The following is a 27,518-nucleotide window of genomic DNA, read 5'->3' as shown; positions in this document are numbered from 1 at the left end:
AGTCCTACACACACTCACAAACACTAAAGGAGTAGCTTGTTTGTTTATGCATACTGTCATGTGAGACAACCTCTTTTACCTCGGCTTACTCGTATAAGGAATTCTGGGAACACCACCTTCATCTACTGTTGGTGTCGTACCCCCATCCACGTGCAATTTTTGCATTGAATCATGACAGGGTTATTTTAATTTTGAATTGTACTTTCATTTCTCTTTTATTTTCAGTTTAGTGTAGTTTTCTTTTTATAATATAGTTTTGGTTTAGTTTTTGTTTTTTCTAGTGTCAGTATATTTAGTTTTGGCCCGTGTCTGAATATGCTCTCTCTCTATGAAGGTAAAATAGTGCCTTAATGATTTGCATGGGCAGAGGAAGATTTGTAAAAGCGTAAATCAAATTGCATGAGCACATAATGTTTTGTAAAGGTGTAAATCAAGTTGCAAGCGTAAGAAACAAATATTAGCAATACTTTAATGCTTTGCATAAGTGTAATTCATGTGTTGTGAATCTGTAATTGTGTATTAACACAAAGTAAATTTTTTCATGCTTACACTTTTGGCACTGTTTTTGCGCCTAAACAGGGGCGTAGATTCTGGGGTGGGAGGGTAACAACCCCAATAATCAACATTAAAGTTAATGCAATATAATATGTTTTTTTTTTATTATTATGCTTGCAACTTGATTTACACCTTTACAAAATGTTCTGTGCGCATGCAATTAATTTTTACGCTTGCAATTTGATTTACGCTTCACAAATCTTACTCTGTGCATGCAAATTTTTCTATCATGCTTGTAACTTCATTTACGCTTTTACAATTCTTTCTCTGTGCATGCAAATCATTTAGGCACTATTTTACCTTCATATCTCTCCTACAATACAGTATGCTAAAAGCAGTATGTCAGTGGAGTAGAAAGTCTGAATCCTAGCATTCATAAAATAGAAGGTGAGAAATACCCGGATGACCTACTGTTTCCGGCAAGATTCTGAAGTGCACATTTACTGGACTGTACTCTCCCATAATGACTAGGCTGCTGAGGAGACGTCACTTTCAAAACGCTGAATTTAAAACATCGGTGGTGATCTGTGAGTCAGGTGACTATTTTCAACTGTAAGTTCTATGTATACTAAGAAAGTTGTTCCTAGTGGTTAAATCAGGTGTTTAACAAAAAAGTAAATTTGCAGTTGTTGTTACTACGTCATACAGTATGTTCAGTTCAGAGACGATGCCCACATTTCGTATAACTTATGTCAGGGCAAATATTCAAACAACTTACCTACATACCCAAACAATGAGCTGTAACAGCAGAGAAGTACTGTATGTTCTTCATCAAAGGCAGTACATCTCTGACATTATGCGAATTCAGACGCAGCTTAATTTAGTTTGATATTTAAGGGCGACCAAAGTAAATGCGTTTACTGATATCATTCAAATATGTTTTTAACAGAGTTAATTTCTCAGGGCTGTTAAGTATTATCATTAACTAATGGCATGTTCTTGTTTCAATGAAGGCAGACTGTAAAGGTTTTGAAGAAATACCCTGTGTTCAAAACAAGTGAAGCTAAATTAATAGCATTTCTTGCATTATGTTGATTACCACAAAAAATAATTTTCACTTGTCCCTCATTTATTATAAACAAAAACACATTTACATGAAGACACTTACAATGGAAGTGAATGGGGCCAGTCCATAAACACTAATATACACACTGTTTCAAAATATACACAGATGAGCCAAAAACATTATGACCACTCACAGGTGATGCAAATAACGTTGATCATCTCCTAACAAGGCCACATGTCAAGGTCTGGGTAGATTAGATGGTAAACAAACAATCAGATTTTCTCTGAAACGGCAAGGCTTGTGGGGTGCTCCTGGTCAGTAGTGGTGGGTACCTACCGACAGTGGTCCGAGGAGGGACAAACCACAAACCAGCGACAGGGTGTTGGGTGTTCAAGGCTCATCGATGAGCAAGGGCAACAAAGGCTATCCCGTCTGGTCCGAACTGAAAGAAGGTCTACTGTGGCACAAGTCACAGAATATTTTTATGATGGTTATGGGAGGAATGTGTCATAACACACAGTACATCGCACCCTGCTGCGAATGGGACTGCGTAGCCACAGACCGGTCAGAGTGCCCATGAGCGTCAGAACTGGACTTTAAAGCAGTGGAAGGAGGTTGCCTGGTCCGATGAGTCCCGTTTTCTTTTACATCACATGGATGGACGTGTACGTGTGTGCCGTTTATCTGGGGAAGTGATGGCACTAGGATGCACTGTGGGAAGACGACAAGCCGGTGTGTGGAGTGTGATGCTCTGGGCAATGTTCTGCTGGGTACCCAGCAGTTACAGAAATACTGAAACCAGCCCGTCTGGCACTAATAATCATCCATGCGATTATCTAATCAGCCAATCGTGTGCCAGCAGTACAGTGCATAAAATCAAGCAGATACGGGTCAGGAGCTTCAGTTAATGTTCACATCAACCATCAGAATGGGGAAAAATGTGATCTCAGTGATTTGGACCGTGGCATGATTGTTGGTACCAGATGGGCTGGTTTGAGTATTTCTGTAACTGCTGATCTCCTGGGATTTTCACACACAACAGTCTCTAGAATTTACTCTGAATGGTGCAAAAAACAAAAATATCCAGTGAGTGGCAGTTCTGTGGACGGAAATTACTCATAAACTAACAAACATAAAATAAAAATGATGACAAATTGATTTTCCTTCACAATCCACCTACATTAAACATGAAAATGCAACTAGATATGGATAACATTAGACCAGGGTTTCAAACTGTTTAAATTATATCAGCTAAACACATTTAAATTATATCAGTTAATTAATAACTTTGGCAGCCCAAAAATACTAAAATAAAAACATTGAAAAAATTGAAAAAATTTAATTACACAAAACCTAGAAAACAACAGGCATAGAATGAAAACTAAAACTAAACTACAGTCCATTCAAAGGATGAATTGAAAGTAAAATAGAAATTAAACTAAATTTAAAATTCAAAACTATAATGACTCTGACTGAAGGAAATCTGGGAACACCTTGTTTGTCTACTGCTGGTGTTGTGCCCCAAAACGTGTGTGTGTGTGTGTGTGTGTGCAATTTCTATTGCATCATGGTTTCCTTATACAGTAGTGTGTGTGAGTGAGTGTGTGTGTGTGAGTGTGTGGGGGGGGGGGGGGGGGAGCAAACACAGATAGGCCACCTGCACTGAGCAGGACAAACCATCTATGTGCACATTACACAACCCTGTTTGTGCAGTAGAGTACAGTATGTACTCTGAGTGTTACACAACCATTTCTTCAGATCACATATGGTGTGTTGCACACTTCTCACATGGTGGGAACAGATCAAATAAGATTTAAGCAGCTCATGTTTTCACAACTTTTTTTCATGATTTTGCTTGTGAAATGCATATCAGAATGTGTTTTTTGTAAAATGCAGAATTTGTGTTTGTCTGGTTTTCTGGTGTGAAACGTGTTAAGAGCTGGTACTACAGTATCCCTGCCTGTCTGGTTTATTGATTCCATTGGCCACACAAGCGTGAAAGGGTGGGACGGGTCTCTTTTATGATTGGCTTCTTGATGTGTCAATTACTCTGTTGGAGCGAGTAATGCGTGTGACAGGTGGTTTGTTTATAGAGTTGTTCCGGGTCATGGTCAAAGCCTCACTAAACACACAGGCGTGTAAGGGTTCAGATCATTCCTGGGAAACTCGCTCACCCCTGACTGACTGATGAGATATGAAAATACTTTTTTGGCTTTTCTAGGTTAAAATCTCAAGGGACGTCCTGTTTTTACAGGAGCAGTGATAATAAAGACTCAGACTATGTTCAAGTGTTCAACCTTTACAATAATCAAAGTAATTAGAATGTAAAAATCATGTTTTTGCTTAGTATACATGGTTTGTTGGTAGTGATATCCAATTTGCGTAAATTGTTCTTTTAAATCAGTTCTTTTGAATAAGTTGGTGAAACTGATTCTCAAAGCATTATAAATCACTCAACTGTAAGGAGGAACTTTGAAAGTAAAACTGTGAGGTGTGTTTGACGCCAAAATCATAAACACCAAAAATATATACAGAATCGAAAACAGTTCTCATTTCACTATATTTATGTAACTACAAAAAGAAGACTTCTTTTTTTGAGTGATGACTCAAAATAATAGATTTAAAAAATAATAATAAATTATTCTTTGAACCGGGTCATGAAAACAAATAAAACATATATCCATTTGCTCAGCACCATTTGTTTGATACTTTAGCAAAAATTGATGCAGTCTGTATTACTTAATCGGAAACAGTGATAAATAAGTATTTAAATATTTATTTTATAACAAAACATTTTTTGCTGGGACTTACAGTATGCAGGATGAATCAATTAAATGTTTTTTTTATTTTTTTTAAACTGGTTCATTGAAAAAATCCTTCCGAACAAACTGGGGAAAAAATAAATAAATTAATCATTCTTCGCTAAAATGAATCTTCTCAACACTATTTGTTAGGGACTTTGGCCCATTGTTACCTTCAGAACCCTCTGTGATACACAGGGTTGGGAATCGAGAACCAGGTCTTATTCTGAACTGGTTCCATTTCTTTTTTAAGTACCAGAATCAGCAGCGCGAAACATACAGCATGACCAATGTAGCCCAATTCCCGAACAAATTACTCTTATGAGCCGGTTTCTTTTATCTACAGTACAGCGCGAAACATAGAGCGCAACCACTGTAGTCCAATTCCTGAATGAATGACTCTTATGAGCCAGTTCTTTTGAATCTACAGATTCAAAATATTAAGAGCAGCCGGTGTAGTCCAATTCACAAATGAATGACTCTTAAGAGGAACTGAAAAAGGAACAAACACCAGATATTTCGAGAATTCAAAGACTCTTTCTCGTTTTTTTACTTTTTTTTTGGTTTTTTTTGTTTTTTTTGCCACTGACGGCTCTTCGGTTCTCAGATCAGATGCGGTTTTATTGTATTTCACATTAGCCTCTTTTAAATCTGCAGCACGAAACATACAGTGCGACCAGTATAGACTAAAGTGTAGTCTGATTTCTGTCCAAATGACGTGTTATGTGTACTTGAGGCTTGAAAGACTTAAATCAGATAAAATCAGTATTACTTAATTATTGTTGATATGATAATGTGTAGTTAATTATGTTTTGCTGTAATTAGTGGTATTAAAAAAATAAAAAAATAAAAAAATATATCTTAATTAAAAAGGCAGAGAGGTCTTAATTTGCATTTCTTATTTCCAAATATTTCTTCCTTTAAAAGTATTTTAAAAATCATAATTGGAACCGCTATGGAATCAGAATCAGAAAGAGGAATCAGAATCGGAACTGGAATGGTTAAATTACTTATAATTCAAATCCCTAGTGATACAGTTCAAATGTTTTAAAAAAAAAAAAAAACACACACACACACCACGGACACAAAGAAGAATCGAATCATGTTTTAATAAACATCCCGCTCTTTCTTTCTCTTTGTTTTACAGACAGTGCAACACTGGAATGCTTCTGGCTTAGGGTGACCTATGGCTCCAAGACTGCCACAAAGCACAACCTCTCCAAAATCAACCCCTGATGAAGAAGACTGTGAGGAGAAGGAAGAAGATGGAGGAGTCAGAGAAATAAGAAGCCCTTTATCAACCTGAGTGCCATCCCTCAGCCTTACCCAAAATCCCCAATTACTGACTTCACCCTGATTTACAGATGTCACAACAATGAAAAATGAGCAAAGCCTTGAAACATCCCTGCATGTCTGACAAAGCAAATTGGACAATAAAAGGAACCCAAAAAGGAATAACCACCAGATATTTCAAGAATTCAAAAACGTTCTCATTTTCTGCCATTGACGGCCCTCCGGTTCTCATATCAGATGCGGTTTTATTGTTCTTCATATTAGCGTAGCGTTTTGTAGAATTTCAGAGGCTCTAGCCAGATGGGGTTTCAAACAACAACAGCATTCAAATTCTTCCAGAATAGCATCTTGTGTATATATTGTGTACAGGATATCAATTCAAGCTTATTCTTAGAAATGTGAAAATACCATGTTTGTAAATAGTTCACAAATTGTACATTTCCTGCATTATGTCTCTGTAGGTTACACCCCTTAAAACATTTACTCAACATTTGTATTTGCACAGGCGTATGGGTTGATATTGATCTTCAGACAGATGAGTATTTGTATGTGGTAAACCTCCACTTGTAAAGGTTAACTTAATTGAAACCATATTAGTAAATATAATGCCCCCTTTATAGACAACTCAAACATTAGTGCTTGTTAATGAGACATTTATAGAGTGAGCTAGACCTAGTTAAAACCCTAACCCAGTGATTATGTCTTTGAGAGAAACACAATTGAATTGAGTCTCTCGCTGTCTCTCCACATCTCCTTATCTGCTGTAGAACTCCCAGCCCAGATTCCCAGATAACTTCCACCTTTAATTGCCAACGTCCTTGTACAGTTTAGAATTGCATCTTCTCATCTTTTTTTTTTTTTTTTTTTTTTGTCCCTTTAAACAATGGTTATTCCATGCCTGCATCCTCTACGTAGTGGTGATGCTCATTTAGGCGACCTTACGGAGGCCGCAAGACCACGCTGGATGGGGTCAAAGCGCCTGACATGGATTTGATCTCGCCTGGATGAGCTGCTCGCTGAGTTCCCAAAGACTGAGGGCAGCTGTTGGGTCCTGGGCTTGCAGAGAGGGCAGGCAGCGGAAGCAGTTGTTGAAGTACATCCCTCCGAGACCCTCCAACTCTGGAGCCACGGCACAGTAGATCGTAGTGGCTGCTCCCTGTTGCTGCAATAACACAAGAAAATGAGGACAAACATCATAATCAACTCAAGTAATGTGACCGAAAATGGAGTTGAGAACTGTATGGAGAAGTGACAGTTGAAAGAATTGCAAAAAATGCTCTTAAACGTGTTGGGGTAATACCAAAGACCATAGACGCCAATGCCCAGTATGCAAGGGTCAATAAAACCATCTGAGACTTGTTTTATTTCCCTAAAAATTATCATAAGAAGGGGGGAAAACTGCTTCACAGCCTGTCAAAGACAGAAACCATGCAACAGACTGGGAGTTCCTTTATTACTTGTACACAGGCTGTCAACAACCTGCATGCTGTCATATACTGTAGGTACCTGCCAAATACCAGGCTAGGAACCACCAAGATGAGCTGGTTTATGGTGGAACTGGCAAGTTCTATTAAATCTTTTAAGGTGGACTCAAACCTCACAATGTCTGAATGCTGTATGCTGTCTAGGGTTCAGTTAGCAGAAAAACCAACTGCCAACTGTTGACAACAATAGAAATTACATGCACTTGGTGTTTTCTGCGCAATAAGTAAGAAAAACAGGATACAATGTCTCAGAAACTGGAACTGAGAACTATTAAATTGGCAGGTTTATTCTATATCTCTTGTATGCCCTGCCAAGAAACAGACAATGACAAACACACACACATACACAAACAGTATAGTTGTAGATACTGTACATAGCAGAAGGAAGTGCTTTGGGGAAGTCTTGTAAAGAGGACTGTGAGGCAGCCTGCCAAAACTGTCCATTCATCTCATGTCAAAGAGATTTTAGGATGTCATTGAGTCAATGGGGACTGCTGGAGAAGGCGTTTGAGTATACACACACTCCTATACACGCGCACACATCAAAATGCTAAAGAAGGTCCAACTCAAAGATTTCAACTAGACAGACTAGCCATTTGGAGATATATACCCCATATTTCAGTGTCCATTGTAATGCCAATACACAATTAGGCTCAGTGAAAAGCCCAAAAGATGCATTTGGTTCCATGTGGGAATCGAACCGGTGTCAGCTAATGAGGAGGCTAAAAGCTACAGCCTCTAGCATCATTTGCTAGTGTGTCTTTTGAGGCCAGGGGAGTGAGGTTTACACATACCGCACAGCTATCGTATATGTACCAGCTGGCTCCTGTTACACTCCCTGATTGTGGTCACGATCACACCCAAACAAACACACACAGGACGAGCTGATGTGGTACAAGAAATTGCATTCCAAAGTTCTGAAGGTTATTGTACTTCTTCAAGAATGAACTAAGTGATGTTGATGAGCTTGCAGGTTAGTGTATAAAACTGGTGTAACTGCCAAACTGAATGATTAGAAATGGCAACGTTTATTATGTAATTTATCTGTATGTAGCCTTGAATAGGTCTTTCTTTCAAGTTGTCAAACCACAAAAAGACATACAGTTGTGCTCAAAAGTTTGCATACCCTGGCAGAAATTGTGAAATTTTGGCATTGATTTTGAAAATGTGACTGATCATGCAAAAAAACTGTCTTTTATTTAAGGATAGTGATCATATGAATTTATTATCACATAGTTGTTTGGCTCCTTTTTAAATCATAATGGCGTTTCATAATCAAGACGGTGTGGTTGTTTCAAGGAGCACAATACGACGATACTTGAACAAAAATTAGCTGCATGGTCGAGTTGCCAGAAAGAAGCCAATGACACAATAAAGCCCAGTTACAAAATGCCCAACAACACCTTGACACGCCTCACAGCTTCTGGCACAACCATAAGCGCTATGTTTGGAGAGGGGGCAACAAGTATTGTGCTCCTTGAAACAACCACACCATCTTTTTCTAGAGCAGCCTGTATTTATCCTGAGGTTACCTGTGGGTTTTTCTTTGTATCCCGAACAATTCTTCTGGCAGTTGTGGCTGAAATCTTTCTTGGTCTACCTGACCTTGGCTTGGTATCAAGAGATCCCCAAATTTTCCACTTCTTAATAAGTGATTGAACAGTACTGACTGGCATTTTCAAGGCTTTGGATATATTTTTATATCCTTTTTAAAGTTCCATTACCTTGTTACGCAGGTCTTTTGACAGTTCTTTTCTGCTCCCCATGGCCCAGTATCTAGCCTGCTCAGTGCATCCACGTGAGAGCTAACAAACTCATTGACTATTTATACACAGACACTAACTGCAATTTAAAAAGCCACAGGTGTGGGAAATTAACCTTTAATTGCCATTTAAACCTGTGTGTGTCACCTTGTGTGTCTGTAACAAGGCCAAACATTCAAGGGTATGTAAACTTTTGATCAGGGTCATTTGGGTGATTTCTGTTATCATTATGATTTAAAAAGGAGCCAAACAACTATGTGATAATAAATGGCTTCATATGATCACTATCCTTAAATAAAAGATCAGTATATGATCATAAATATGATCATGATCAGTCATATTTTCAAAATCAATGCCAAAATTTCAAAATTTCTGCCAGGGTATGCAAACTTTTGAGCACAACTGTACTTGTAACTGAAAATACATTGTGTAGGCTCTATATCACTATAGATCATCCACTGATGGCTAGAGTAAATAATATTTGTCCTGTGATGATTTGGGTCGAATTTAATGGAAGACTATGCGAGTTGCGCTCCGTGGCATTGCAGAATTTTGACACTGAGCATTGCCAGTGTGTGCGTACCTATTGTAAAAAATAAGTAATTGTTTCTAATTTTAGAATGCGCCATGTCGTCCTCCAGACACGTCCAGTGTGCGACCCTCTTTAATTAACCCTGCCGCTAACACTTTACCAAAGTTGTGTTGAGAAATATGTCTGAAGAGACTATTGTGCAACAAGCAGCCCAATATATATCTGAAAAAAAATCCCGATACATATCAATAAACATCAGGAAAATCTTCCGATTATCAATGCGTAAAAAAAGGCATCGATCCCAAGCCTAATATTTGCTCATTATCCTGATTTCACATTGCATGTAAACACATATAATGCCGTTCTTTCCGGCTTATCCAATGTGTGCAAGTGTTTTGCATGTGATTAACCCCAACCCCAAACCTAACCCTAAGACAAACCCAACCATAAACCTAACCAGATGATCTTAAGTCTCATGTAAAAATGGTTTTCTTGCATTGTTTATGTTTTTAGAATAAGCTGATTTTCAGCATTTATTAGCATATTGGTGTGTATTAAAAAAATTAACTCAATGTTGACTAGAGTTCACATTTTTGGTAACTACAAACTGGAAAGCAGACAGTGAAGCGCTTGCCATCCACCACCACAATTGGATACTACAGTAGAATAGGAACGACTACTAAAAACCAACAGTATAGCCACTTGCCGACCTCCAGCAATTTGATCGCTGCCAGTGTTAACACCCCTTATGAAAGACAGCAATAACTAGATTTACACTTTGGCAAGATGCACAGATGTGTAAAGGTGAAAAGTGTAATTTCTGCACAACTTGAGTCACCAAATAGAATTCCCAGTCTTCCAAGAATTCCCCATCTTCCAAGGTTTGAAAACAGGTCATCCCTCTGCAAACCATGCCATTGGTTGAGCCTCAAATTGACATGTTGGGCCACTCAAACAGAGCAATGTTTACACCCTTCCAGAAGTCAACCGATCAATGGCTTACTTATAGTTGTCTCTGCACATTAATCTTTGATAGAAAGCATTTAAAACGTCAATAAAATGACACACTTTGCCTTTAAATGCTTTCCTCTATACAAAATCTTTCAATATAACTACTATACGATACTGTATAATATGCTATAATGTTTAGTCTGGGTTCAGAGGTCAGTCTAGCAATCCCATCCTAACCTCCAAATATTTAATTAAACTCGGAGTATCTCTGAAACTCTGTGAAACATCACAACCACTCATTTGGGTTGGATATACAACATGTACGCCCACAGTCATGCCAATTTTTAGCCCTCGGTTCGATTGTTTACACAAAAGCAAATGACTCTTCACACATCTTGCAGATGCTCGGGCACTTTTCTGCATGGCCAATCATCATCTAATTGTCGGGGATGGTTGGCTAGCCCCGGGCATTTTAGCTGTCTTGGTGAGACAGGGATGAAGATACGAAGGAAAAGAAAAACATGTCAGACAGAATTAGAGCCGACGTGCAGTTCAAATGTTTTCAGACTCGTCTTTTATGTCCCCTCTCACAGAAAAAGCCGTCCTGCACTACTTCACACATGACTCCTGCAGGAAGTTAACTTCTGTGAGGCACACATAAAACGGGTGGTCGCTTTATCTTCAAATAGTGCAGGAGCGTCTCAGATCTGAAAAAGTGCAGGCCAACGTTTAGGAGTGAATGTCTGGCAGGTGTTTACTGATGGGCAACTCTTTAAACAGACACAAATACACAGACACGCAACAGTACAAAGACTTTGGCTCATTTAAGGAGCCAAATCAACAGCTGTAGCGCAAGCTGGCAACGACTGTGACAGAGCGCTTGTTAGAAACACACACACAAACTCGCGGTAAGAAAGCTAAGGCTGTAGTCACAAATTCATTGAGCACACTTCTCTCCGTCATCTCCATTTAACTGTAGTCGGTGTGTTTTTCTGTATCTGTGTGTGTGTGTGTGTAAATGTGACTTGGGCCGAACACCCTTTGAAGTACACAGATGCTGCATGTTGCTTTGGTTAGTGCAGAAATAAACATGACATCAAAAGGATGGATCTTTCTGGAGTCTTACCTGCTTTTGCAGCGATAAGTTAATACATATTTGAAGCTGGTAATATGAAAGGACGGAAAATGCCAGTCAACCCCTCTAGCGAACCCAACGCAGTCAGTCAATATGCAAAGATACACGTTATGGGTTCACTGCTGTTGTAATTACATTTAATGTTTTTATATGCACAAAAAAGTATTTGCACTCTTTCAAATGAAGCTGTGTGAAATATTTTTCCTGTTTCAGGTGAGACTCTAATGGGAACCCAGCTAGACGTTAAGAAAATTAACTGAAATGCATATTAGCTTTTCAATAGCTCATTAGGATTAACAAATGTGCTCTGAAATCCAAATCCAGAATAAAGCCTTGGGAATCACAGAAACACTCTACAGTATCGATTTTCATAAAGTGCCAATATTTTTGAACTTTACGTTCTAGTGTAACAGCTCCCAGCATGATCACATATTTCCATGTCACCCAGACACATCTATTTGATCTGTTTCCAAATCGCATTTACAAGAAATCTGGAATTCTTGTCTTTGGATTCGGCAAATAAAGGTCATTGTCTTGCGAAATTTTCAGCTGCTCCTAAACATAAGAGAGAAAGTTTAGGTAGTAAAAATAAATAAAATATCTCTCTCATCCTCTTTGGTAAAATTCTGCCTCTGTCTAGCAGGATTTCAAAAGAACCAAGTCAAAAAGTTATTTTTAATCCCTAAACCAAAATTACTAGTGGTGTTATCAGAGCCCTAACCCCAACGCTAACCTAACCATAACCCAACCAAACCTAACCTAGATCTTACCTTAACCATTAAGAATAGGGAACTAAATGTTGATGAAAATGTTGTTCAAGGCCCAACCACAGCCCTAAACCTAACTCTAACCTTAAACCCTAACCCTAAAATCTAATTTTAAGTTTAGATTGAGAGGCATGTTGTTCTTGGACCAATAAGGTTACTAATCCAGGAACATCTCCTACTACCTATGCAAAATCATGGTCACCACAATGGCTCAATGAGTGCATTTACATCAACAGCAATATGCTAATAACAACCAGAAATCAGGTTATTAAAAAAAATCCTACAATACAAGAAAACTGCGTTTACATGAGATTTGAAATGATTGGGTTATTCTCTGATTTTTGATGTCAACATGTAAACAGGCATGGACACAACACTTATTCACAATGTATAAACTGGTAAGAACATGGTAAATGTGTTTACATGCAAAGCTAAATCAGTGTAGTGGTGAAAAACCTACCTGTGTCGATCAGTTTATGTTTAAGCCATGTATGACCTAAACCTAATAAAGGAAAATTATTTAAAGGGTTAGTTCACCCAAAAATGATTTACTCACCTTTAAACCATCCCAGATGTGTATGACTTTCCTTCTTCAGCAGAACTGAAATGAAGATTTTTATAAGCACATTTCAGCTCTTTTTGTCCATACAATGAAAATATCAGGTGCCATCAGTCTGCTGGCTATTTGTCGGTCCAAAAGTCATATTTAGGCAGCATAAAAGTAATCCACACGACTCCTGTCGATCAATTAATGTCTTCTGAAGCAAATCGGTTTCTGTACAAAATAAACAGATAATTAAAACTTTATTAACTTAAAAAAATTGCTTCCTCACAGTATTCGACCCATCAGCGATGAAGTGCAATGGCGCATTAATGCGAGAAGTCGGATCCATGCGCTTTGTGTACAACAGAGGAACGAACATCACGTGAGAGTTAGGTCATTTCAAATAGCAACCAGAAGCAACAATTTAGTTAAAAATGTTTTAATTATCGATTTGTTTCTAGTGACACCAACATAACGATTTGCTTCAGGAGACATTCATTGATCGACTGGAGTCGCGTGTATTACTTTTATGCTGCCTAAATATGACTTTTGGATTGTCAAATAGTCAGCAGACTGAAGGCACCTGTATTCTTGCATTATATGAACAAAAGGAGCTGAAATGTGCTTATAAAAATCTTTACTTCAGTTCTGCCGAAGAAGGAAAGACACACATCTGGGATGGCTTAAAGGTAAGTAAATCATGAGAGGATTTTAATATTTGGGTGATCTAACCCTTTAAGCTATTTACATGACCTTGTTGGCTTATTATGCATAATATGTGTAAGATGTTTCTGGAACATGTGCACTAACGGGTCAGGTTTCAGCTGGTTAGCAATGCCCAGTTAGTCCCTGCTGGTAATGCCGTAAACACACCATCTGGTACCAAAAAAAAAAAAAAAAACATTGTTCTCAATTGATGTCCATGTCACCCATGCCTAAATCTGTTCCTGTTTGGCAGACAACATACAAGTCACAAGGAACCTCCTTGATGTGTGCTAAACACTAAGCCACTGCTTCAGTTAAAAAAATAGTTCAACATCTATAGCAAACCACCACCATGTTTTCCTGTGCTCTTCATTTGCCCTTGTTTTCACCTCACCTTGATTAGAATACAGTGCCCACTAGCTCAATGCTAACATTAATACACTCCACACAAGTACACATGCTCCATTACGGCATGGCACTTGCGGTGCTAATGCCTTCTGTAATGACGCTGTGTGAAGACTAGTGTGACTGAGATTACCAGCGCTAATGGATGTGGAGTGTGATTTCAGTGCTGGCTAGCGTGCTGCTGTCCCTTAGCCAAACAACAGACTGAAATGAAGCCGAACCCTTTTCCAAATGTGCTTTAGCCCGTTTCAAAAGCTTGCCTAGAAGAACCGAGACGTGAGAACACATGGTTAATTCCCAGCACTACCATATTAGCTCTGTGCCAATTGAATGAGGCTAACAAAAAACTAGCGGCTAGCTTAGCCAACTTTATTACAGTAATCGGCATCTGAATCACAGCTTAACTCAGATATGCTCGCCGTACAGTCTGCAAGATTGTTCAATTGGGGTTTAGTCATGTGGTTTATTAGAACTTTGAGCATTGAATACATTCCCATCAAGCTTTCTCAGATGCATCCTCACTAAATATAGATTTGCAATTGATCCATTGAGGCTGTAGACTGAAACGCCATTTCCTTTCTCCTTTAACAGCGGGACAATAATAGGCTTTCTAACTGTGAGCCTCCTGCTTTGGTGTATTTAGCTGTGGGAGATGGTGAGATTGGATTGTCAGACTGAATAAGGAAATGGATCTTATTGCCGTTATGGTGAACCCCATGGCACTTGACCCTGATGGTCCTTTTGGGGTGATAAGCTTTATGATAAAACACATTAACATGCTAGGCCAGGTACTGCTCACATTTATCAAGAAACAAGCCCAGAAAATAGGTAGAGAAAGAGCTTCCAGTTAAACAAATATTCAAATCTTTAAAGTCTTACATTTTTTTAAATTGATATTAATACATTTCCCTGGTCTTATTGTGAACAATTCATTGGTGCACGTTAATCCAAGGAATCCGTTGTATTTGGCCAGGTCCACACTAATAAGTTTTCGTTTTAAAAAGCATTGATTTTGCTACATTTACGTCTGTAATTCATATGGAACGCCATTTTCCTCCAACAAAAATGGAGACTTCGAAAACACTCTCCACATTCACATTTGGAAAACGATGAAGTTAAGAAACTGAAAATGGAGTTTTCAAACTTCAGTGGATTAGTGTGGATGTGATCTTTGTAATCTTTCATCAAAATGTTATAACTTGTTCCGCCTATAAAACGACTTGCCTTATTGGCTGAAGTCACCAAGCTCTCTTATTTTGCATGTGATATTGTGACCACTTTTCACAATCCAACCAATTCCTGATGGATAAAATCAAGTCCCACCCAAGTCATTTTCTCATTAAATATCCTGTTTCACTCACTGAAGTTTTGGATGCTGTTTCATGTTGACATCAAGTATTAAGTACTTTATAATAAATTAATGATGTAGACAAAGATTCGAGTCTGTCCCCTCTTATACAGGTATTCAAAATTCTAGGAAAACGTCAAACACCAAAAAACGTTTTGCAGCAATACTGACAACCACAACCAAAGCAATTAAAACAAAGAGCAACTTACTGTATATAAGGTCCTCATTCAAATATTACAAAGAAACAAAGGCAGAAAATAGATGTATGAAACCTCGATTTATTCTAGAGTCCTTCAAAAAGTCAATTTGTCACTTTTCCCTGCGCAAATAACTAAAGTCTTCCTGTATTAAAGGCATTTTATTTTATATATATATATATATATATATATATATATATATATATATATATATATATATAAAACCTCATGCAACAGATCCAAATAAATACTTTTGTTAAGCAATAAATAATTAAGAATACACCATGTCTCTTCCATGTAAATCTGACTTTTTGTCCAAACCTGCTGCAACAAGCGACAACCGCAACAGCACGTTATCAATTGCTTGGTTTCTATTTCTGTGGTGTAATGCTGGGTAGCTCCGCCCACAGTGAAATCTCATTGGTTCAAAATCCCACTATACATAACTGTATATTAAACATCAAATTCTTTAATCGTGTCTGGTTAGGACATGGTGTAAGAGTGCTTCTTTTGATTAAGCATGAAGTGGGTGTCAAAATGTTTTCTAGGAACTACTAAATGACCTACAAGTTCATGGTTTTTACTATTTAAACCCCGTACTGACATCCCCAGAGTGTGCACCTGGCAACATCTGACTGTATCTAGTGTAAAATGTGTGATTTATTCCTCTTTTACCATCAGTATTGAAATCCTGTGCTGGCTGAGAGTTCATAATTATCAGACATAGTTTTTTGCTGTTAACTAGTACCCCAGTTTCCCTGTAGTCGCTCTACAGTGTGAATGGGTGTTATTCCCTGTACTTTCTCAAACACTCATTTCCTGTGGCTCACAATATAGACTATCTGTCATATATAGCATCACATTATATACGGCAGAGAGTCTCACTTGAAAAAGCAAGTGATGACCTCAGTGGGTAAAAAAGTAATATCCCTTTGGTTGTGTTCAATTTTCTGTCATTCCTGCATGTGATAGGTTTAAATTTAACCGCTGTAAATTCTCCCGTCTCATGTCATTGTGAGCGATCTGTTCACCTCAACTGTCAGTTCCTCTGTGTTGTAAATACATTTGTAAATATCTTACAGCTATGCATGCTGACACTCTAGCAGTTGTTTCAGGTACTTTTATAATCAAAATCGCATATGGCATGTGCTAATAAAAAAAGATAAAGATGAATAAAGAAAAAGGAACATTAACGATTGGTCAAATAATCATGAGCTCATAAACAGATGTGGAAAATTGTGATTTTTATTTTTAAATCTTGTACTTGTTTGTTTTTTAAGCTGCTGTAAGCAGTTGTGTGTTTGGCTGTCATTCCCGATGTGTTTTTTTTCCAATGTTCTTGTAATCTTTCGGAGTTTTGGACATTTTTGTAAGAGGGTTGAGGCAAACATGAAATTAAATTATATTGGGCAGGGGGTGGGGGGTGATCAATGAGAATGGTCTGGATTTCAAAACGTGGCCCTACATTTTAAAACAAAACTTCAGATACACACAGAACATTAATAATAAACAAAATTACGTTTATGGTATTTTGTTTTGTCTGTTTGCATTGTCTATTACAAAATGTATTGGTATATCCTTTTGATAAGGAATTGTATTTATCATAATTATTATTTTGTGGTTCCTGGTTGTAAAATTCAAAGGCAACACTCAAATGAAAGACATTTTTTTTTTTTTTTACCAATTCTTTCCTGGTTTTTAATACATGTACTCTATTACAGTATGTTTCTCGCTATGTAAAGTATATGGCACTTAAATTCCACTATATGGCCATGCAATGATTGACTTCAATGAAACATATGAATCTAGTGATGAGTTTTGCCTCAGCCCTATGCAATGATGTGCACATTTATAACAAACCCAGAGACTATTCTATGAAGGACATCATGGATCCAGTGGAAGAAGAGGGACTGTTTTTTAGGAACGTTTATTTTCAATTCATGACGACCATGATAGTTGGAGGTGTCTGATTTTTAATCTGTGCTAAAGATATTTTAAATTTAATAAATAATAATTGTAACATGACGTTCCATGGTTTGGTTCTTTGCCCTCACATTCTAGTTTAACCTAATGGAATTATATCATGATACAGTGATGATTTAATTTATGTATGTCACTTTTAAAAGTGTCTCTCTCATAGCTCTTTCACATATAGGGTACAAACTGACATTCCATTATATACTGTATTTCTTAAGCAATAAAGACACAAAAAGAACTATTAAATATGTTAGATAAACTATTATCTAAAATAAAATTAGTACAGTATGTCAAGTAGCTTGTTTCAAACATATCAAACATCTGTACACCCCTCAGCCAGGACGTGACATCATTTGTACCCTTTCAAAATCATGTTGGGTAGGCAAGTAGGCCTAAATATCTTTCCATTTTCTCAATTGTCAATTTCCTTTTTTTTTCTTCATTTAATACATTGTTGAGTGCATTTGTCAAATACAACCTTTCAATCCTGCTGCAAAAGTTATTTTAAGAAAAATGTTCAAACAATTCATTTTTATCTTTAATTCATGGAAAATGTACATTTACCGACAACAAACCAACAGATCAGGCTAAATCTGCAAACTTGTTCACATATTTGATATTTTTATTATATACTGTATATTTGGCATGTTTTTATTCACCTTTTAATTAGACAATATAAATACTTTATTTGAAGTTTTTTGTCTTTATTTAATTTTTACATTTATTTCATATATTTGCTAGAAAATATATACTATTTTAATGAATATAGTTAATTTAAAAATTAATTATATATTTTTTTATTTACCTTTTAATTTTACAATTTAAACATTTGATTTTATGTTTTTTCTTTCAATTTTGTATATTAATTTAATGTAATTGCTAGAAAATAATGAAATCACACAAATCTTTAACTGTACCCTATTCATTCCAAAATCTTGGTAACAGGTTAAAGGCAATTTAATAAACTAAAACAGGTCATATAATATATAATTTAACTTTCTGAGGTTTGAGGTCATTCATTTATGAAGATCAACATTTTCTGAAGGTTAAGCACTTAATTTGTTTAAAAAATAACTTTTTTTTTTTAAGATTCACTGATAAACATTTACATAACTTGTTTGTCCGGTCATACGACCCCCACCCCAGACAAACCACCCAAAAAGTCAAAACTCTATTACAAAAGACAAAAGACTAAAAGACTGTATAAAACCAACTCTGATAACATTTACATTGTTCCTCTTTTAGCTTTCTTCTGTCCATCCCTTTCTCCATCTGTTTTTCTCTCTTTTATGTTTACTTTAGCATTCAGCGGTATTGTTCTGAGCGAGCTGACAGCTCATCTGAGCGTACTCCGGCCAGCTGTGAGGGGGGCACTGGGTAAAGAGTAAACAGCCGCGATGGCCATTCTTTCTGCCCAATGAACCGCCGGAGAGAGGATTTAAACCACAAAACACATTTCACATACTCTGCACACACACACCTCCACGGCCCGTGGCCCAAAAACAGAGAAATAATGGTGCTTTCAGAGTGCAGGGGCCCAGACTGAACCATCTCCTCTCCTGAGGAGTGCCGCGATAGTGTACACAGAGTAATAGAGCAAACAGAAGCAACACAGATGAAGCAGACTGACAGCAATATGGTGCATCTGCAACTGCAAAAAGCCTCAATCTGAGCAGCGAGAGACCTGGGGGTCAAGGCAACCCAGAGGTCAAGGCATGGAGGAAAAGTGACTGAAAGGCAGAATACACTCAGGACATATGACAAATTAGAGCAAAATGAAAAGAAGGGTAGGTTAAGTACAGGATAATAAATAAATAAATAATAAGTAAAAAAAAAAAAAAAAAAAAAAAAAAAAGCTGACAAAGTTATCCAGGGCCAATTGAAACTTAGCCTAGTTGTGGCATAAATGGGCATTTAAAACTTCCTCACAACTAACTATTTGAGAGTTAAACTTAGTTTAAACATAACTCTACATATAAACTACATATTTACGGACACCTCCGACCAGAAGTAATGGTTGGAATAAAAAGGCAGACGAATGGGATTACATAAATAAGGAAAATATTTGCATGACAAACTTCAATCTAAACTCTGCATATGATGATTTTGACTTTTACACATATTTACATTTAATAGAGAGAACATTATCTCAATAACTGACTTAGAGGCTCTTCAGCACAAAATCGCTCGACACAGTGCACTTTCTGGTTTATGTCTCTGTATCTTTTGTGAATGCCAAGTTTCTACACACACATACACACTAAAAAAATACTAAAATGAATAAATGTCAAATTTCCCATTTTGTTGTATTAGTCAGAGGAAATTATCAAGACAGACAGGGGGAATGGAATTAAGATCAGGGGATGGGTTACAATTTCCGACGCCCAAAGCAACAGTCCAAGTGGAGGCACCTGGGGTGAAATAGTTTCGATATTTTTCAGGCTGTTGACGATATTGGAAACATATCTTGGTAATTTTTTATTAATTTTACTGACATAAAAGTGATTTTAAATAATATATTTTTTATTTATCCTAGCAGCCATTGTAGCCAAGTAGATTCAAAATGTTGAATTAAATAAAAATCAAATTTTTCACTAAATAAACACAAGGAGGAATGGTATTTAATTTATAATATAATAAATATCATTTGTATTCACCAATACAACAATACAGTAATAAAAAGTCAATGTTAACCTACATATAATTTTATAAAACATTTTTGCAAATGAACAAGGTGTGCAAAAAATAAAACTTCACTCACTTATATTTTGGAACCTAGCTGAATATGATTTATTATTACCCAGTCAAATTTATTATTAAAATATGATGCTGAATTAGTATTATTATTTTAAGGGCTTGATTTATACAATGGTAAAATATTTCTGTCGTATTGACGCCACATTCACCTGGGGCTTTTATTTTGCCGAAGCAATGATATTATTTCACAATTTACAATGTTCCTCATTCTGGTGAAATGTTGTCACCTCCTATATTTCTGTGATACTGCATCACATATTTAGATTTGTATAATAACTAGGGCTGTCGATTTAACACGTTATTTCAGTGTGGTTAATTATATAAAAAATAACACGTAAAATAAATTAATGCAATTAATCATGTCACTGGACCTGAGCAATTCAAGCTTGAAGTGCCATCTGTTTTCTCCAGGGGGCAGTAAGCAAAACTTCAGCTGTATAGACAACGTGCAGCTTATAAAGAGAACAAACCAACCCTTCAGCAAACAACACAACAGGAGGACACATTCTTGCATTCAAAACACAGCTTAAAGGAGCGCAAATCCGAATTTAGGGATCTCAAGACGTGTTATTCTATGTCTTAAACTACGTTTAACTTGACACAGCGACCCAAAAATGGAATGTTTATGATGCAAGGCAACCAAAGTGATCTATCTATCTATCTATATATACACACCACTGGTCAAAAGTTTTGAAACACTTGACTGAAATGTTTCTCATTGTAGGGCTTTACTGGTTGTTTAGATCAGTGTTACTATCAGAAATAATTAATAATTATTTCTTTAGTTATTAATTAATATTTAAATTAATTAATTGAATCTAACTCATTAAAACCTCATATGGGGCTCCAGTGAATGTAGTGTGCTACGTTTAGGAGCGGGTTTGGATATTAGCAATAATTAATAATGATCAAAGATAATTATTAATTATTAAAATCAATAGAACATCGATGAGAATCAATGTTAGCTTTTTTAATCCTTTAAATCAACAATTATCAAAGATAATCACAGATCATTAACATCTATGAAACATTAATTAAAATTAACACTAGCTTATTGATCCTTCAAAGTCAACAATCATCAAAGATAATTATCAATTATCAAAAATCAATAGAATATTAATAAGGATTAACATTGACGGGGCACCACCCTGGAATCAGGGACTAATAACCAGATAGTAAAACAGTCTCAATATTAGATTTTCTTATGAAAATCGACATCCGAAGAATATCGATTTTCGGGAAAAAACAATGAATGAAGGCTTGAATCCGAGCACTGACATCCCGTCAGCATGACACAGACGTATGCAAAACAAACCAAAACACTTCTCTTTGAAATATAACAAAGTTTATTTATGCAGTAATATCAATTAATAATTAATACAATGCAGTCAATAAACTTCCGACTTACAACTACAAACTAAACAGTGACATGATTAGATATGTAAATCGAAATAATCCTATAACACATGAGGGTGTATGTGTGTGAGAGCAAGTGTGTGTATGTGTGTAAGGAGGGACGCGCACAAAATGGCGGACGTGACTCTTGTGGAGAGTATGTCACGTGAGACTTCCGGCCAGAGAATATGGGCGGAGAGAAACCAGTCAATGATGTCTACAAGTTACCGCATGTATCCGCTTGTACGATAGCTTAGGGACAAAGCTGGGCTTTATCATGAAGCTATCTACTAGCCAAAAATGTGTCCGAGAATGTTTGTGAGGGACTGCGCGTGCGTGTGTGTGTGTGGTTAGTACGAGAGAGAGAGAGAGAGAATAAAGTGACGGCCCCAAAGCCGATTTCGCGATTGTGGGAGAGAAAGCAGCTGTTAGTTTATCACTCAGAGACGCCGTGGACGGCTCGTAAACCGTCCCACGTTCTTATATTCTTTAATGGATAAACTCAGTTTGCCGGTTTCACCCGCGATGGCGGAAATGCACAACAGTCCAATGTGGTTGGACATCAATACAGCAAAACAAATCTGTGATAATTAATACCCTGAGTATTAATAATGAGCGGACATGGCGGTCCGTAAACTGTATAAGCAATAACCTTGATACACAAGAATAACACACTATAATATTCTATCTCTGCCCAGATGTAAACCTCTTACTTGAAACGCATGAGGATGCAGAATGTGTGTTCCTCGAGGCTCGGGTGATGACGGGAGGCCGTTTCCTCGCTCTGTCAGCGGGCGGTACGGCTGCTGATTCTCGCCTGCTGGCGGAGAAATCAGCGACGTTGACTTGATTGAAGAGGGAAGTCAAATCTTTTCCCTTCACTTCTGCAGGCAAACGGATGAAGATGCGGATTGCTCGGCGGTCTCCTTCGGATCCGTTAGAGTGTTTGGTGGAACACAGAGTAATCTCAACTCGTCCAGCGAGATGGAGATTGTATGGCCACAGTTTCATGTCGGACTTTTCTTCCTTGAGCCACGAGGCTGCACCTGAGAGCAGCGATGAGCTGCGTCTACACATGGTGAGCAAAGTTGCTGGAAGCAAATCCCAGAAGCATTTCAGAGGTATTTCTACCCCTGATGATGTCATGGTTGAGGTGCGTTCTGTTGTGTGCCTCATCCAATAGGAGTTGAGAGTTCGATCCTTTAGTGACCAAGGATTCATGGGATTTGTAGTCTGTTTTGGACTCCCTTTGTTTGATTTTGGCACGATTTTTATCAGTATAATTTATGACTTGGTATGTGGGGGCCTGAGTTAGGTTTTACGACTGTGTTAGGCCTGCCTTTGTCTTCTATCTGAATACATGAGGCCCAACATCATGATCTTAAAAATCTTTCGATCTGAAGGCGTATGCTTAAATGTTTGAAATTAGTTTTGTAGACAAAAATATAATTGTGCCACCATATTAATTTATTTCATTATAAATCTAAAATGTATTTAAAAAAAGTTTTTAAAATTGATGACTTGGACCAAATAATAAAGAAAAGCAGCCAATAAGTGCCCAACATAGATGGGAACTCCTTCAATACTGTTTAAAAAGCATCCCAGGGTGAAACCTCAAGAAGTTGGTTGAGAAAATGTCAAGAGTACATGTCTGCAAATTCTAGGCAAAGGGTGACTACTTTGAAGATCCTAAAATATAACACAGTTTTGATTTATTTTGGATTTTCTTTAGTCACAACATAATTTCCATAGTTCCATTTATGTTATTCCATAGTTTTGATGACTTTACTATTATTCTAAAATGTGAAAAATAATTATAATAAAGAATGAGTAAGTGTTTCAAAACTTTTGACCGGTAGTGAATATATATATAAAATTGTAATTATTTTAATTTATTTTAATTTAAATTTATAATTATTTACTGTATTATATGTTGAATTATTGTTATGTGAGGGGCTTTCTCAGCAAATATTTATATATGTGATTAATTCGATTAATTAATCGGCACACCTTGTAATTAATTTGATTAAAAAAACAATTATCGATTCACAGCCCTAATAATAACTTTAAGCAGCTTCAAATGTTTGCAATTGTGTGAATGGGTGAGCCTGCATCACTTTGACTTCACAATGCACACAAACCGCTCTGCAACTGCTGAAAACAGCGTATCCGCACATGAACACAGAACAGCATCAGTAGTGGCTCGTGACCACATATATAGGTGGGTCAGATCGTGCTCTTTTTTTTTTTTTTTTTCTATTATTCAACTTGTTCAACTCATTATTCAGACACAAACGCACTGACATAATATGTGGTGTCCTTATTCCACCACTAGACGGCACTCTTAGAGCATAATCTTAATTCTAGTATTCTGAATAAAATTGTTGACTTGTAGATCAAAATCTAAATCAAATGATATTATAGTGTTAAGTGTTGTTGAAGAACACCATGAAGGAGAGGGAGAGAATTACATTATTGGTAGTTTATAGTATTAATCTATGTTTTCAAGTAGATTAATATTTAGGTGCCCTACCTGCCCATATACAGTTGCAATCAAAATTATTCAACCCCCCTGACCAGCAATACATTCTGGTGATGTAAATAAAAACATATCAACTAAAACCTCAAAAAGTGATTTTGAGAACAAAGAGTTCAGTTTACCCAAATTTTAAAATAAAAAATAAAACATTCTCTCCACAAATGTCATGTCCAAAATATTCAACCCCCAAAGTCAATCATTTGTGGAGCATCCTTTATCCTTAATAAAAGCAAATAAATATTTCAGGTAAGTGTTCTCAGACTCTGGACACCTCTCTATTAGAATTTTTACACATTTTTCATGATCAAAAGCTTCCAGCTCATTGACATTCTTTGGTTTCTGTGCTGCCACTGCTTCCTTGAAATCCCAACAAAGGTTTGCAATGGGATTTTAATGATGGACTGAAAGGGCCATTTAAGGACATTCCACAACCTATCCCTGAACCAGATTTTGGACAACTTGGATGTATCCTTGGTGTTATTGTCTTGCTGGAAAGTCCAGTGATCATCGAGCTTCAATTTACACACTGAAGGCATCACATTTTTCATCCAAAATGGCCTGATACCTGAAAGAATCCATGGTGTCAGTCACATAGTCAGGATAGCCATTTCCTGCAGCCGTAAAACACCCCATAACAGGACTGACCCACCTCCATGCTTGACTGTGGGGATGGTGTTGTTCCTGTCATCACCTTGTCATCTTACTCCAGACGTACTGCTGACCCACGGGTCTAAAACTCATTTTCAGTTTAGTGTCATACGTCTATAAAACCTTCTTCCAGGACTCCACAGGTCTTTCCTAATTACTTCTTGAACATTCAAGTCAACATTTCCCTTGGTGAAGTTTTGCTTTCTTCCACACCCCAAGAAGGTTGCTGTTGTACCATATTTAAAAAATGTATGAATGGTGCTGCCAACTTTGTCTATTGGAAATTGAAGTACCTTGGAAATGTACTTTTAGCCATGAACTTTCTTGTGTACTGAAATAATCTCTTCTATTAGCTTTTGAGACAGCTTATTTTTAATTGCATTTTTTGCATAGAAATACATTTTTGCTTACAACGCTAAACTTAAATTTTCAAACTTAAATAAGTGCCATTGCAGATTGATGACTTAATTTTGTTTTAAAACAATTACTTGTGTAGCCTTACATATTTAAGAAACAGCTATATGCAATAGGGGTTGAATAATTATGGCATGGCTGTATTTAAAAAAAAATCCTGCTATTTAGGAATATTAGGTTATATATTCACACTATGACTTTGAATGTGTCACTCAACTGATATAGATGTAAAGTTAAAAAATTCTGAGTCATCAGAAAAGCTTACCTTTGTAAATCCTTACTGTCTTGGGGGGGTTGAATAATTTCGATTGCAACTGTAGACAAGCCACACCTGAACAGCGTGTTACCCCTTGAGTGTTTTGCCATTCAACAGGCGTCCGGAGTCCCATGCAATTGTGTGGTTTGCGCAGTGGTTAACACCGCTACTGATTAATACACTTGAACCTGTGCTTACTACATGAGCACCACAGTTTCAAGCATGTGCATTCACCACTGCGCCACAGCTTCAAAGAGATAACAATGGTGACAATTATATGATATGGTACAAAGGCGAAAAATCTAAAACTGTAAACCAAACAGAGGGTTTCCAGAACAACCGTTGTCCTTTTACTGATGAGAATCTTTCTCCTCTCTCCTCACCTCCAGAAAGGAGGGATGGTAAAGGATGATCAATGTGCGTGCAGGACTGCCGCTGAATGAGGCTTGATGATTACACTCTCGTATTCTTTTGTCAGGGCCATAAGGTAGCAGGACCTTGCCCCACCACATGCATTAAATCCTATTAAAATCGCCTTCATTACAGCGGACGCCTGTGTGTAATGGAATGGGGAAAGGCGCCCTCCGTCTCCCCTGAGCCTCGTTCTACTGATGGTGGAGCCCATTCTCACAAACCCATTCTCACTCTCTCTAGGGTGAGTAATAACATTCATGTCGGTGAGGTGTGCCGAGCAGAGACGCCCATGTAGATTTCCACAGCCTTAGGACAACTGGCTACACACCAGTTTTTTCTTGTTATTTTATTTTTTTTTCCTTTTCGGTTCCGTTATTGTTTTAAAAATTAAAGCCTTTCCTTGCTCTTTAAATGAAGCATATGTTCAGATGTATTTTTAGTCTCATAGAATGAACATTACAACAACAAAATTTTGGTAAACTGAGTTTTACGGCCCACATTAAACATTTCATGGCAGTTGGTGAAATTAACACTAGAGGCGCTACAACAACTGTGTGTTTTATTCATTTTCACACAAATCACGAGTACAATGGCTGATTATGACTTTATAAACATTTGTTTTTCACACTTTCACTCACACACTGCTATGTTATGATACGAAACACTTTTACTCTACCGTATCATTTGAAAAATGACAAATTTTAATGCTTGTATTACAGACCTACCTACATTTACACACTTATTCCAATGTGACTAGTTTGCGCGGTAGCTCACCTGATAAAGTGTTGGACTTTGGACTTGGAAGATCGAGGTTAGAGCCTAGTCAAACACACAAGCTGACAAGTGAGATAAGAGTGTCATAGAGGCGACACAAAATGACGTGGTTGCTTTAGAATATGTTCTTTTCAAGTCACATTTGCTTTAAGGACACTATAGTTTAGGTTTAGGTGTTGGTTTAGGGTAAGGATACCTGTTTTGTTCACCTCTCATTTGCTTTTAGAACACTATTGGTTAGGTTTAAGTTAAAGTTTTAGGTTAGGTAGGTGCATTTTACTCATTAAAACCTCCATCTAATTTTCACCATAAAAACCTTGTCTGATTACGACATCATTTCACTCATGTTTGGCGCAACCCGCTGGACATTTCACTGAGAAACTGCAGCCAAACCTGTAATTAAGCACATAATTTCGTATTATAAAAATGTTGCCACAGTCATGTAAATTTCATGACATCAACCTGTAAAAGTAATATTAACTAATGATATCACAACCTAACATGTTTCACCACACCCCCTTTTTTGATTATCCAATCAAATCCTGGTGTTCCGCAAATATAATTTGCCACTAAATATTCTGATCACTCTATAATGTTACATTACAGAAGTTAAATGCATTGTGAATGCTGTTTCATGTGTTTCTAGTAAATTCTAATTCCAATTCTTTGATTATATAATTGATTATTTATCTGATTGTTCTGAATGCTCTATGTTCAAAACAAGTTCTAGTTGTAATGCTGCTTGTCAAAAAGCAACATTAGTGACATGCTGTTCATTACCTCAGAAAATAATTTCAACTCCTCCCTCCACATTTGAAAACAAGCCTGCTCTCATGAAAATTAAGTGCCTACATCGAC

The 27,518-nt window shown here is 37.0% G+C and overlaps 2 protein-coding genes across 2 annotated transcripts in view; one reads left to right on the top strand and one right to left on the bottom strand.

The window, feature by feature from the left end:
• The window catches only part of LOC127436309 (transcription factor Maf-like), a 130,237-nt gene extending 124,581 nt beyond the window's left edge, over positions 1-5,656 (top strand). Inside the window, exon 3 of the mRNA XM_051690382.1 lies at positions 5,510-5,656. The gene's annotated coding sequence lies outside the window, so the exon portion shown is untranslated. The remainder of the gene's footprint in view (positions 1-5,509) is intronic.
• LOC127436304 (WW domain-containing oxidoreductase-like) overlaps positions 5,453-27,518 on the bottom strand; it is a 378,771-nt gene continuing 356,705 nt past the window's right edge. Inside the window, exon 9 of the mRNA XM_051690377.1 lies at positions 5,453-6,817. Within this exon, the coding sequence (XP_051546337.1) occupies positions 6,626-6,817 (192 nt within the window). The 3' untranslated portion in view covers positions 5,453-6,625. The remainder of the gene's footprint in view (positions 6,818-27,518) is intronic.

This window comes from Myxocyprinus asiaticus, chromosome 46, assembly GCF_019703515.2.
Source record: "Myxocyprinus asiaticus isolate MX2 ecotype Aquarium Trade chromosome 46, UBuf_Myxa_2, whole genome shotgun sequence".
NCBI lineage: Eukaryota > Metazoa > Chordata > Actinopteri > Cypriniformes > Catostomidae > Myxocyprinus > Myxocyprinus asiaticus.
The sequence above is the reverse complement of the archived record's forward strand: the minus strand, read 5'-3'. Positions and strand labels throughout refer to the sequence as shown.